Source organism: Pagrus pagrus (assembly GCF_965226575.1).
Source record: "Pagrus pagrus genome assembly, chromosome: 22".
In the NCBI taxonomy this organism is placed as follows: domain Eukaryota; kingdom Metazoa; phylum Chordata; class Actinopteri; order Spariformes; family Sparidae; genus Pagrus; species Pagrus pagrus.
The window spans coordinates 23,420,166-23,432,822 of NC_140204.1; the positions used below are offsets into that span (position 1 = coordinate 23,420,166).

Sequence of the window (12,657 nt, forward strand, 5' to 3'; positions counted from 1 at the left end):
CACAAGCTTCATCACTCATTATCATGACAGCTTTAGCCTAAAGAATATGAAATATTTGAGATCTGATGACCCTTTAATTAATTAATGACACATTTCCATTCAAGCTTAACTATTCCCCATTTTGAGTTTCACATTTCATGTTTCCCTTGTCTTATTTCCAAGTCATTTACAATTTCATCTGTAGTATTGTTACTCTTGCTAAAAGAAAAGATCTCAGTATTTCTTCCACCACTGATTTACAGATTGGTACTTTCACAAAATATTAAACCAGTGAGATGTATCATAAATAATAATCAGAAATGTGGATGTAATGAGTAAATGGGTAAAGGCAAATATTAAAACAAGCAGAACAGTCTGGTAAATTCAGAAAATTTCATCACTTTAATGACAGCCTTGAAAATCAGGAAAAGACAACACTCATGACATATCATAATATAATGATATCCAAAACTCAGACGGCATATAGTCTCATATCACCTTAACAACATCATATATATTGCCCAGCCCTAGGTTGATATCAAATATGACAGATTTCGTTTGTTTTGTGGAAAATGAGCTTCCTCCCACTGCGCTGTCATTTATTTCACAGTCATAAGCTCCTACTCCAGTGTTACGAACAACACATTGTCTTTCACTTAAATGTTACAGTTAATATAACATTTCTTCTGTTATGAACGGTTGGATATCACAAATCAGATGTTGTTGGTAATCATTAAAAGGCCAGTCATTGAAAAAAGTTTCTTATTTCTACCACTAGGTCTTCATCAGGGCTCTAAACGGCAAACAACACAATGTGGCCTCACCTTTATAACAGCAACACCTAATCAGAGGCAATCAGATAATTACCCAGATGGTTTGTTTTCTTGAGGAGAGTGTGACCTGCTTTGCTTCACTGATTCACTTTACTCAAAACCATAATGTTTGGCCTCAAATATTAAGGACACTGTCTAACATTTTGGTGTTGTCTTTGATTGATAGATTTTTTTTGACAATACTAAAAGTTAACACAGCACTGACATGATCCTAGAACCCATTTAAAATTGTGGAAGATAAAATGCATAACAAACCTTTAAACTTATCAGCTTTAGATGACAGATCTTCAGTCAATACAGTTAAAAAACATACCATACATAATAGACTTATGATCAACAATTGAATAACTTTAAAGCTTCCTGTCAGTGTTATTCATGGAGCTCACATCTGAAAGGCAGAACATTATTTGAGTTTCTACTCACTTCATGATTATGGCAATCTCTGATAAAAATTATTGCAATCTAACTTAATTGTACTAATTCCTTACAATTTTGACTAAATATATTTTATTAGTTCTTCTTTCTAAAAAAAAAAAAAAAAAAAGATCTTGAAAATTGGGCTCAAAGGGGTCGTTTAGATCAAAAATGAAAAACCCATTAGGATCAATCTGAGGCTTGTTTTTGAAGAGTTAAGATTAGATCGACCAGCAGGTGGCACTAGACTCAATGAGTCCCTGAATTGAGGTGCCAGCAGAACTTTGTAATGTTGCAAGAAATTCAGTGTCACAGCCTCTGCTAACAGACGAGTTTCCAAATATTCAAACTAAATAATTAAGAGCAGTTTTTGTATGGCGGCCCCACCTCACAATCCAGAGGACTCAAAGGACTGCCCTGGTGCGAGACACCAAAGAATACTCCCAGAGGTCCTGTATTCATGTCTCGACAAGTCATATCCACAGTGGCGTCTCCATGGATTGGAGTTGTTCTGGCAAATATGGATGCTCAATCTCAGTGGGATCTGAGGCCAGGCGACACCTTGAGCTCCTTGTCATGTTGGAGGGGTCAATGCCATTAGGGAGCAGCTTTGCCATGAGGGGGTGTACTGGTCTGCAGCAGTGTTTGGGTGGGTGTTGCATGTCCAGGGGCATACAACATGATTGCCAGGACCCAAGGTGTCCCAGAGGAAAATTGTGTTGTAACAGGAAAATCTATTATTATTCTTCACCTGTTAGACAATTTAATGTTGTGGCTGTTTCCATTCTGTACTATGTACCTAAAAATTGGTTCTGTACGCCCTAAGCAGTTGGTATTTGTTATTATTACAGTGACAAGGAGTATTTCAAATGGCAACAAGAATTGATGTGTGCAGTGTGTTTATCACAATGGCGCACATGAAATTAAAATACCTTCACTATGATGAGCTTCAGTTAACCAACCAACCAACCAACAAAGAAACAAACAGGCATGGGTGAAAACTTAACCTCCTTGGCGGAGGTCATGACTGTAATGTACAGTCAGACTCTAGACCCTATTAGCTATATCAACAGGAAAACAACATATTCAGTAATTAAAATGGAAGTTCAAAAGTCATTCTAACTGCCCATCATTTCAAATACTGACTACTGTAAGATGAGGTTGGAGACATCATTTGTTTTGATCTTGAAAAATGACCACATTTCAACAAAGATTACAATTCAGTGAGCATGTGATGCGCTGATTAACTGGGTGCATCAACAGTATTTGAAAGTGTAGCCTTTTAGCCTTGGCTCTTATATCATGAAAATGACTTTTTGTTTCCCGGTCTGGGCTGATGGTGCATGTTGAGACTCAATAAAAGGCAGAGGTGGACAGAAGCAGCAGGTTGTCTTTATTTCTGTTGCCATAGCTTAACCAAGTCAGCATTATTGATACACAGAGACATACTGGGAAGCTACAGAAGCCTTTAACACTTACAGTACTTGTGACTGGAACAGACAACGATGAGGCAGAGGACTGAAACAAAGCCAAAGAAAAATACAAGAAAAAAAATATTTATGGCACTCATTTTTAGTTTATACTTAGAATAATATTGCTTTTAAAACACAACCTCTATCCATCATCATTGTTGTTTTATCACGTTATATTTTCACTGCATTTAAATATCAAATATATTCCTTTACTGATGTATTTACGTTATTGCTGACATCAAACTACCTAATATTAGAGATATATTACTTACTTTAGTAATAGTTTTGTTCAAAAGTACAAATTTTACAGAAAATAACAGTCCAAGTTTGGTAGGACATACTGGGGATAGGGTCGACTTCAGGACATGCATAAGGATTTGATAGGAGGGGTAGAGGGAAGGAGGTGGGGCTTAAGTGGGGTCTCCCATTGGATGAGAGGAGCTGGAGGAGCTTTCACTCACACATGCATTCTTCACTGGTATTCAGGTACAATCCTTTATTCATATTAAGTTCTTTTTAAAGCTAGACTACACTACTCCAGTCCATAAATAGGAGCTTTACATGCCGACAGAGACACTTCGCTGGGACAGCCATTAGCCAATCAGAGCACTGATTCAGGTCCCTCCCAGTGTTCAACTAAAAATGGCTAGGGGTTGACAAACAGGTAAAGTGATTACATTACACACACACACACACACACACACACACACACACACACACACATTCACACACACTGATATTGAGCATAGCAGACACAGGTGGCCAAGTGATACAATACAACTACACACTCAGCTGGAGTGAGAAGGCAAAATTCCTGTTCAGCAAATGACAATGTGAATTCCTCATAAAGCCCACAGTCCTTGACGATTAATCATATGTTTACTAATCTTAATTTAAAAATATATTTTCATTGGATGATGGCACGAGAGCAGAAGTGTTATTAACTAATTATTATCAAGTACTTTTATCAACATATACATGAAAATAACTTTTGTACATGTATAGATCTTGTTCCCCGGAAACAATAACATACACAGAACTGAACTTGGAAGTTTTGTGCGATTATTATTTTGTGGACACAAGATCTATGTTTTGGGAACCAACAGCTAAAGTATACTATCTTGTCAGCACAAGTTAATACCTTATGCATAACACAAATGGAGCATGTGTGAACATGATAGTGCACAGTATATGGGAGTTGTCTGCACTGAGTAATTATCTAGTGCAAATAAGATATGCACATAATCTTTCAGGGCTGTGTAGTAATCCAAATCAGCTTCTAGTATCAGTTAAGTGATCGGTGGCTCGGGCTACCTAGGTGCCCTGACATGAGGAAATTGTGTCACGTTGAATATTTTGTTCAGCTTTTGGCACAATTAACACATTTTTTTTTTTACTATTTGCAAATGATGATACAGTAGAAATTAATAAAGAATAATATAATAAAACAAAAATTTAGAATTGAAGTTGAGAGCCTGTTTCCATAAATGTAAGTACAGTCTTTATGAGCAAAAGATGTAACCCTTAGCCAATTGTTTTGCATTTTGTTTTGGTTGTTTGTTGTGTTACTTTTAGGTAACCACACACTAAATTGCTGGAGTTACCCTTTAAGCCACCAGGGTTATTTTCCAATGTCACTGACAATCAAGTTATGTAACCCAGTGCAGCTATTTTTCGAGGTGGGGTGGGGGAAAACAAATCCTGGGTGGAGCCCCATAAAATCATGGTTCAGCCCTGAAACCCAAATCTGAGCAGGATATTATAGTTTATTATATTATTATTATTATTATTATTATAGACTGGTAATTTGTGTCATTTGGAGTGTTCCAACTTTTTTTTAATAGCATTCTAATGTTTTGTTACATTATCAGTGCCACATGTGTAAGCTGGAACTCACATACACACAGTCTTTAGAAGGACTGGCATTATGTAATGATGTATTTCTCTGACTGTCTTTTCATCTTTCCATCACATCTCCACCTCTCCTTCTGCCTTCTCCATCTCCCCTCTCTCTCCTCCTCCCTCGTCACTTTCTCCCTGCATCATCTCTCTACCTTTCCAACCTCATTTTTCATCCATCAATCCATCCTGTCCTTTTGGTTGGCAGGGCAGAGGCTGAGCCAGCACTCTGTCACATTATCCTGCTGCTAAGTGAATTACTCTGCCTCCATTAGACTAACAAGAAAGCAGGAGGATGGAGAGAGATGGGGGAAGGGGCAGGGACGGAGAGCACGAGGGGGAAGGGGAGGAAGTGGAAGAGTGATGCAGTTGAGAGATGGATGAGAAAGGAAAGAGAGATGAGAGCTGATGAAGAGAAGAAAAGTTAGATGAGGTGGAAGGAGAAAAAGAAATGAGAGGGGCTATAAAGAAAGGACAGAAGAGTGGGAATAGGAGGTCTGACACAAGAGTAAGAGGGTGAAGGAGGAGGAGGGAGTGAAGGATGAAAGGAAGTGAACAGGAAAGACAGGAGGGTGGGTGGAGGTTGATTAGAGATGAAGATGAGAGTCGGAGTGGAGAAGAAGATTAAAGAAGAGGAGGGTGGCCTGGGGAAAAGCAGGGCGAGGGGCTGGTCAACAGGACTGTGACTGAGAGAAAGTAACAGATGCAGGAAGAGAACAGAGGACAGAGGAGATGGAGGAGGGACGGAGGATGGGAAGATGGGCTAGATTTGGTGGAAAGGGAAGAGAGGGGTGGGCAGTTGGTGGAAAAACAGAATGAAGGAAAAGAAACAGGGAGAGGGGGGACTAGTAAGATAGATGACGGGACAGAGAGATGAGGCAGAGAGGGAAATGTGTCATACAGAAATGCTAATGTAATACTGCAAAGCTGTGCACAACACTGAGAGGATGACACACACACACACACACACACACACACACACACACACACACACACACACACACACACAAACACAAACACACACACAAAATTCAGTGCAGTGTTTCGGTCCAAGATTTTTAGAAGGACTGAGGTCATGAGTCCCATATTGTATTCATTCAATTAACTCTGAAACATGGATTTCTAAATGCTGTTTACTGTAACAGACCTTTCCACACTAAATATCTATAATAACATTTTGGTGGTGGAATACTGATTTTTTTTTTTTACTTGTAGTCACATTTAAATATATTGAGTTTAAAATACTGAATGCAGCATATACAATTCACACTATGCATTATTATTATTATTATTATTATCATTATTATTGTTATTATTTAATTTGGATTCATTTAAGAAGTTTCTTCCAGATTGCTAAATGACCCAATTTCCCAGAAAAAATACATATGACATGACCTCAGTGAGCTCAAACCTGAACCAGATAGATATCTGTAATGTCCTCTGCTACATTTTCACAATCTTTTTAAACTCCTTTAATCACTTCCCCTTTGTATTTGTACAGAAGAGGATCAGGGCCACTGTAAAAAATCAAAAGACTTTAAACACAGAACTTATTTTTTAAAGTGGCTGTTATCCTATTCTGTACATGTGATGCATTTATAGGGATATTTTATCTTAAATATTTTATATTTGAAGGTTTTTTTTTGCAGTATCAGTAGGTATTTCCTGTTCTAACTTTCAAGGTGACTTAAAGTGAAGTTTTGAAATGTAATCTAAATTAGGCACCAATCAGTTGGGCTGAATGTCATGCACCACTTACAGTACAAATGGAAAGATCTATCTTACAAACCTACATTCACATCAAACATAAAGTCTACAACACTTCAGTGTAACCCAGCTTATGGCTTTACCACATGAGAAATACACAAGGCCAAGTGAAGCAGAACAAGACAGGTAATGCAGATAGTGGGCATAACAGTAGTATTGAACAAGAACAAGAGTAAAAGGCATTGACAGAAAGGTGAGATAGAAATAAACAACGCTGTTGAGTCCAAAAAACAAAACCCTGATATATTGTAAAGATGGAATCCTCAGAAAACAAAAGAGGAGTGTATGAGATCAACATAAAGACAAGAGACTCTACAGTTAACCAGCAGTGGTAGTGGTGCAGTGTTATGGGTCTGTTGAGATTTGACTTAAACAATTGGGTTTAAAGCCACACACACACACACACACACACACACACACACGCACACACACACACACGCACGCACGCACGCACGCACGCACGCACGCACGCACGCACACACACACACACACACACACACACACACATACACACACACACACACACACACACACACACACACACACACACACACCCGAGGTATTGACACATCTTTGACATTTCCAATATTACACTACTTTGAGGACAAGTTCCCACCATAGCCCTACATTTCCACAGACACACATAAATAAAATAAACAACACATAAATAAATAGTATAAATAATAGTAATAAAGATTAACAGTGCCTGTGTTTGTGTGTGTAATGAACCAGAAAACAAAAAAACTTGTATGAAGTTAGACTTCACTGAGGGGCTATGGAGGAAAATGGCCGCGCTTCTTCTCTCTGCTTCCCCCCTTTCTTCCCATCATTCTCTCATTTCTCTGCCGAGGCTCTCAGAGGTCAGTGCAGCGCTCCTGCTTGCTGTAGTGGTCAAACTGGCTCTTCCAGTGCATCATGTAGGAGGACCAGCGGTGGAACTCAACCTTCCACTGACGCTCTGCCTCATCTATGTTGTCTGAAAGAAGAAACAAAGAGACACAGCAGAAAGAGTGGTTAGCAGTTGAGCTTTTATAGCATGTTGGAGTTGAACTAATGTGTCATGATCACAGGTTCTCCATTGTGTTGATATGTTGCCAACCTCTAGAGGGTGGGTCTTAAGTAAAAAGAGCCAGGGCGGACACCAAGGAGCTGAGAGGACATAAATACAAAAGATTGCAGAGGACTGTGATGGACAATGACTGATAACTGTCATAAAAGTCATCCCTGAAGTATTTCACTTACGCTTATTCTTCATCCTACTTCTTGGGACCAAGCAGTAAGCAACCTGTTCCAAAAGTGGTGTTTAACACTTTTGTTAACTTTAACTCATGGGGTACAGGTTACCTGGAGACTAAGGTTGCTTACACCTGTGATGAGCTACTGAAATATAGGCACACATACTAGAGGAGACATGGACAGACACTTCTCCACGTATAACTGCGGTATTTTTTTCCTCATATAAGTTGCCAAAGACACTACGAGTTACTACGTTACTGTTGTTTGGTCCTGTAACGTTGTTTTGTGGGACATTTCTCTATATTTTGTTGAGTGAAGGACCTGTATAGTTATCAGACTGTCAGATCGACACGCCCCCGCTCCGCGCTGCCGGCTTATCCATTCACACAGGTTCGGTTCGCCAGTGCTGCACCTCTGATTCTACCTCTGATACTACCTCTGATACTACCTCTGATACTACAAATAATGTAGATTCTCTTAAAAATCATCTGTAGTCTACCACTGTTACGTGATGTATAGAAATTGAAAGATGTGTACTTTGCACCTAAAATTCCCTGTACTAATCATCCTAATGGGTATAAGAGATGTGGTTTGTGATATTTACTAATTAATCTTACAAATGTAACATATATGTGTAACAGTGCTGGTCTCTCCTCCCCTCTCCTCTCCTCTCCATCTGTATACATTATGCCTGTATACATGCCCCATCTCTGCATGTCACTGACTTCACTTCTTCCCCGGAGTCCTTGTGCTTTCTAGTCCTACAGGCTCCCATGGATCCTGGCCGCGCCCGGGTCGTGGATCGTGGATGCGCCCACTGCTATGGCCCTGCCTGATCGTGGATGCGCCCACTGCTATGGCCCTGCCTGATCGTGGATGCGCCTACTGCTATGGCCCTGCCTGATCGTGGATGCGCCTACTGCTATGGCCCTGCCTGATCGTGGATGCGCCTACTGCCATGACCCTGCCTGACACCCACCACTACTGTCGCTAATATTAGTCACATCTCTGTTACATACGTTCCACTACTATTATTGTAATGCATTACTACATACCATCCTTACCATTAATCACTACTACTGTTATCACTAGTAATCACATTTCCATGTGCATTTCATCATTATTGCTGTAATACATCTTTGTGTACTTTCACTCCTGTCAACCATCGCTTATAATTGAATACACTGTGATCTCGTTGATCTGCTCTGTACATGCGACATCTATTGCACGTCTGTCCGTCCTGGGAGAGGGATCCCTCCTCTGTGGCTCTCCCTGAGGTTTCTTCCGCATTTTTTTTCCCTGTTAAAAGGGCCTTTTTTTGGGGCAAGTTTTTCCTCACTCGAATCGAGGGTCGAAGGACAGAGGGTGTCGTCTCTGTACAGATTGTAAAGCCCTCTGAGGCAAACTGTGATTTGTGAATTTGGGCTATACAAATAAAATTTGATTTGATTTGATTTGATATCTGACCGTAGACTATAAACATGTGCCAATTAGCCAGATGATGTTATTACTGACATTTTTAACATCTCACTCTCTCAGAGAGTGCTTCCAGGAACTTGTTGAAGTTGAAAGACAACAACTCTGCCAGCCTGGACCTTCACCAGTATGCATCCAACACCAACTGATCCACATAGGATGCCATATCCACTTCCCTCCACCCAGTCTTTACACACATTGACAATAAAAAAACACTTACAACAGAATGCTATTTGTTGTTATTGTTATTTTGCAAGAATTCCATCAATTTTAACAACTGTGACACAAACTGTATTCAAAGAATATCACAGTTGTATGAAATTGAGTCTAATTATTTGAGGTAAGGACACTTATGCCTTGCACCTGATCAGACAGTCTGAAGGCAAAAGGTTAAAGTATCTCTCTGGAATTTTATTTAAAATGTTTGTATTTTTCACTTTACTTCTGAGAATATTTTACGTATGACACAGGTTTAATGAAGACAGAGCGAGAGAGGTCAAGTTAAAAATTTAAAAAATAAGGACTATGATAAGGCCAGGGCGAAGGCTTTTAAAAGGTGGAGAGACCTCTGAGAGTTAAAGGGCTGCAGACAGATGCAGAGGTTGCTGTGTTTCTGCCTGACTGGTGGGTAGTTTTATTGTGGCTATAGCTGTGTCTCAATTCAGGGGCTGCATCCTTCGAAGGATGCGGCCTTTGCAGCCTCCGAAGGCGAGTCCTTCGGAGGTACCTTCGAAAGCCGCGTCCACCGTTGTTAAATGGGATGGTCTAGCCTTCGGAGCATTTCCTGGTTGCGTCACCAGATGTTCCAGCCCTTACCCTTCCATCACGATTTCTGCCGCCCAGGCTTGTGGAAGTGACGATCTACACCACTTGATGTCGTCATTTTCTTTCCGTCTTTCTTCTTTTTCGGGTGCGCAAAGAATCTTGGGATATGGGAGGCCGCGAAGGATAGTAGTGGTGCATCCTCCAAAAAGAGGGAAAAGAAGGCCGCATTTGTGGGGTGCATTTGGAGGAGCCTTCGAATTGGGACAGCCTTCGCGCGGTGTTGTGACGTAATTGGCCTTCAAATGCGCCCTTCGAAGGATGCAGCCCCTGAATTGAGACACAGCCTATGTTTCACAGAACCGGCCATGAATTTGGGGGCAGAGTTTCTGAATGAGCACTCATAGGATGGATATGTTTGTTTGGCCTCAAATTCAAATATCAACAGTTTTTCCCCAGAATAAATGACTATACCTTTGAGTATGGTGTTACCAGCAGACCATTCATGCTGATGTACACTGAAGCAATATGTCATCTTTGTATAACTTAATCAATCACATTACTGTCTCCATACATCCATGTGCCAGCGACCATTTTATGAAAATCGTTTATCACAAATTTAAATCAACATTGTTTCCGCCACTCAATGTAGCCTAATATTTTACAGTACTATTCTAAGGCAAACTAGAGATAAAAGGTAAAGAGACATGGTGAAGGCTGTTGCTTGCATTTCACACTTACATTTTTAAGTACAAGTATTGAGATGAAATAAGTTAGAATCAAAGGCAGGGGCAGTTAGCTGGCTCGCTAGCTAGCTACCCCTGCAGACACAGAAACCTGTGTCTTACGTAAAATATTCTCAGAAGTGAAGCGAAAAATACAAACATTTTAAATAAAACTCCACAGAGATACTTTAACCTAAGTGTCCTTACCTCAAATAATTAGACTTCATACAACTGTGATATTCTTTGAATACAGTTTGTGTCACAATTGTTAAAATTGATGGAATTCTTAGTAAAGACTGAACATATTCCACTTCTCTGGCTGACAGGTTGAACCTTCATTGCACAACATGAGCCTAATAGCCTAAAATCTAATATATCAAGTATAACAATTAGACAGAAAATTTGGATTTTCAACAAAAGGTGGTGGTTTAACCAATTTCAAAACTTTGAATTTGAATTTTGAAACTCTGAACAAAACCAGAGCAAACAAGTGTGCAGCATAAGTTACCATGGTGATCTAGCCAGGTAAAACAGAGCCACCTTTGTGACATTTAAAACTAAGGCTTTAGGCTTAATATTCCTCACTAACTCGTTAATCTTGCTTTGTAGTACACCTCTTAGATGTCATGTGTTGAGAAGCAGCAGTATTAAGAAGCAGTGTTTACCAGTGATGTTGAGGAGGCGTGGCAGGAAGCGGTTCCAGAAAGCACACATCTGGTTCCTCAGACCTTTGTGGATCTTTAGTGTTTCAGTGTTGAGTCCAACATGTTTCTGCTCACTGATAGTGAACACAGGCCAGCGCTTCTTGCTTTCAGCCAGCCCGTCATGGTTCCCATTGGGATTTCTGAAAGGAGGGAGAATGAGGGCCAGGTAAAAGAGACACAGTTATACAAAGGAGGGATAATACAATTGAAAATAGATAAAATGGAATAAAATAATGATTTTAAACTTTGTCTCTACACTCAGTCGCCAGTTATTGAAGTCCACTCAGCTAAAAACAGGTTGTCAAATTCAGCAAGCCCTGTAGCCAAGCAATGTCAGTGCAACACTTAGTCTACTTACTTTTGGTATAACTTTGCCACCAGCATCGCTAACCTGAACAATCAGTTTTTTACAACAAATGTACAAGCATGGCATGGCACAGAGCAAACCTATAAAAGGAACATGTGATTGTGATTGACACGGAAGAAAAGGACACTACAACTGTTATAATTACATTTAAAGCATAAATTATTCCTCCAAGTTGATAGTGCAGATAATTATTTACATGAAAATCTTCAAGATTATTACTTTAATAATATTTTATGACACTGTGGTGGCATCTACACAGTGGTCTGCTGAGGAGCTGGAAGTACTGAAAGGGAAGAAAAAGACTTAACAAGCTGGTCAAGAGAGCTAGCTCTGTCCTGGACTGTCCTCTGGACTCAACAGAGGAGGGGGGTGAGAGGAGAATGTTGACCAAGCTTACATCAGTCATGGACAACCCATCACCCCCTGCATGACATCCTGGTGGCCTTCATTTTTCTTATATACTTTTTCTCATTACACATTATGTGTGTATTACAATTCCGAGTGCAATTATCCTGTGTAATTGTCCACCTTGGTCATATTTGTACGTGGAAAGTGAATAGAGTGTATATGTTCTTTTTTTTTATTAACAGTAGTATTGATTTTCTTTTCTATTATTCTATTGTGTATTCTATATATGCCTGACTTTTATGTTATTTCAATGTTCTTATCTTTCAAACAACCTGTAAGCTTCTGTAACGAGTGAATTTCCCGGGTGAGGGAGTCTTATCTTAAAAAAAAAAGTTAACCTTCTGGATACAGTGTAGTTTCTGGGCGTTTATTGCTGTGTCATTTTTCCTATGGGGACTTTGTTCTTTTTCCTCTCTGGAAAGAGCAAAATCATGGCTAGAGTTAGAGAACACACAAATATCTTGTGTTCAGTATGACACAGTTAAAGGAGATATTATGCTCATTTCCAGGTTCATAGTTTTATTTGGGTTATTATTGTCCAGTGCTGCAGCACCATATTCCCCCTCCGTCTGAAATGCTCTGGTTTAACTCTTGTCTCTTTAAATGTATGTAAAG

At 39.7% G+C, this 12,657-nt stretch overlaps 1 protein-coding gene across 3 annotated transcripts in view; it reads right to left on the reverse strand.

The window, feature by feature from the left end:
* Positions 1-2,598: 2,598 nt before the first annotated feature.
* Positions 2,599-12,657, reverse strand: part of ache (acetylcholinesterase (Yt blood group)) — a 51,940-nt gene continuing 41,881 nt past the window's right edge. For all 3 annotated transcript variants that reach the window (XM_084344878.1, XM_084344879.1, XM_084344877.1), the window contains exons 8-9: positions 11,229-11,407; positions 2,599-7,340 (exon numbers count right to left, since the gene is read on the reverse strand). In XM_084344878.1, coding sequence (XP_084201004.1) covers positions 7,219-7,340; positions 11,229-11,407 — 301 coding nt within the window. In that variant the 3' untranslated portion in view covers positions 2,599-7,218. The remainder of the gene's footprint in view (positions 7,341-11,228; positions 11,408-12,657) is intronic.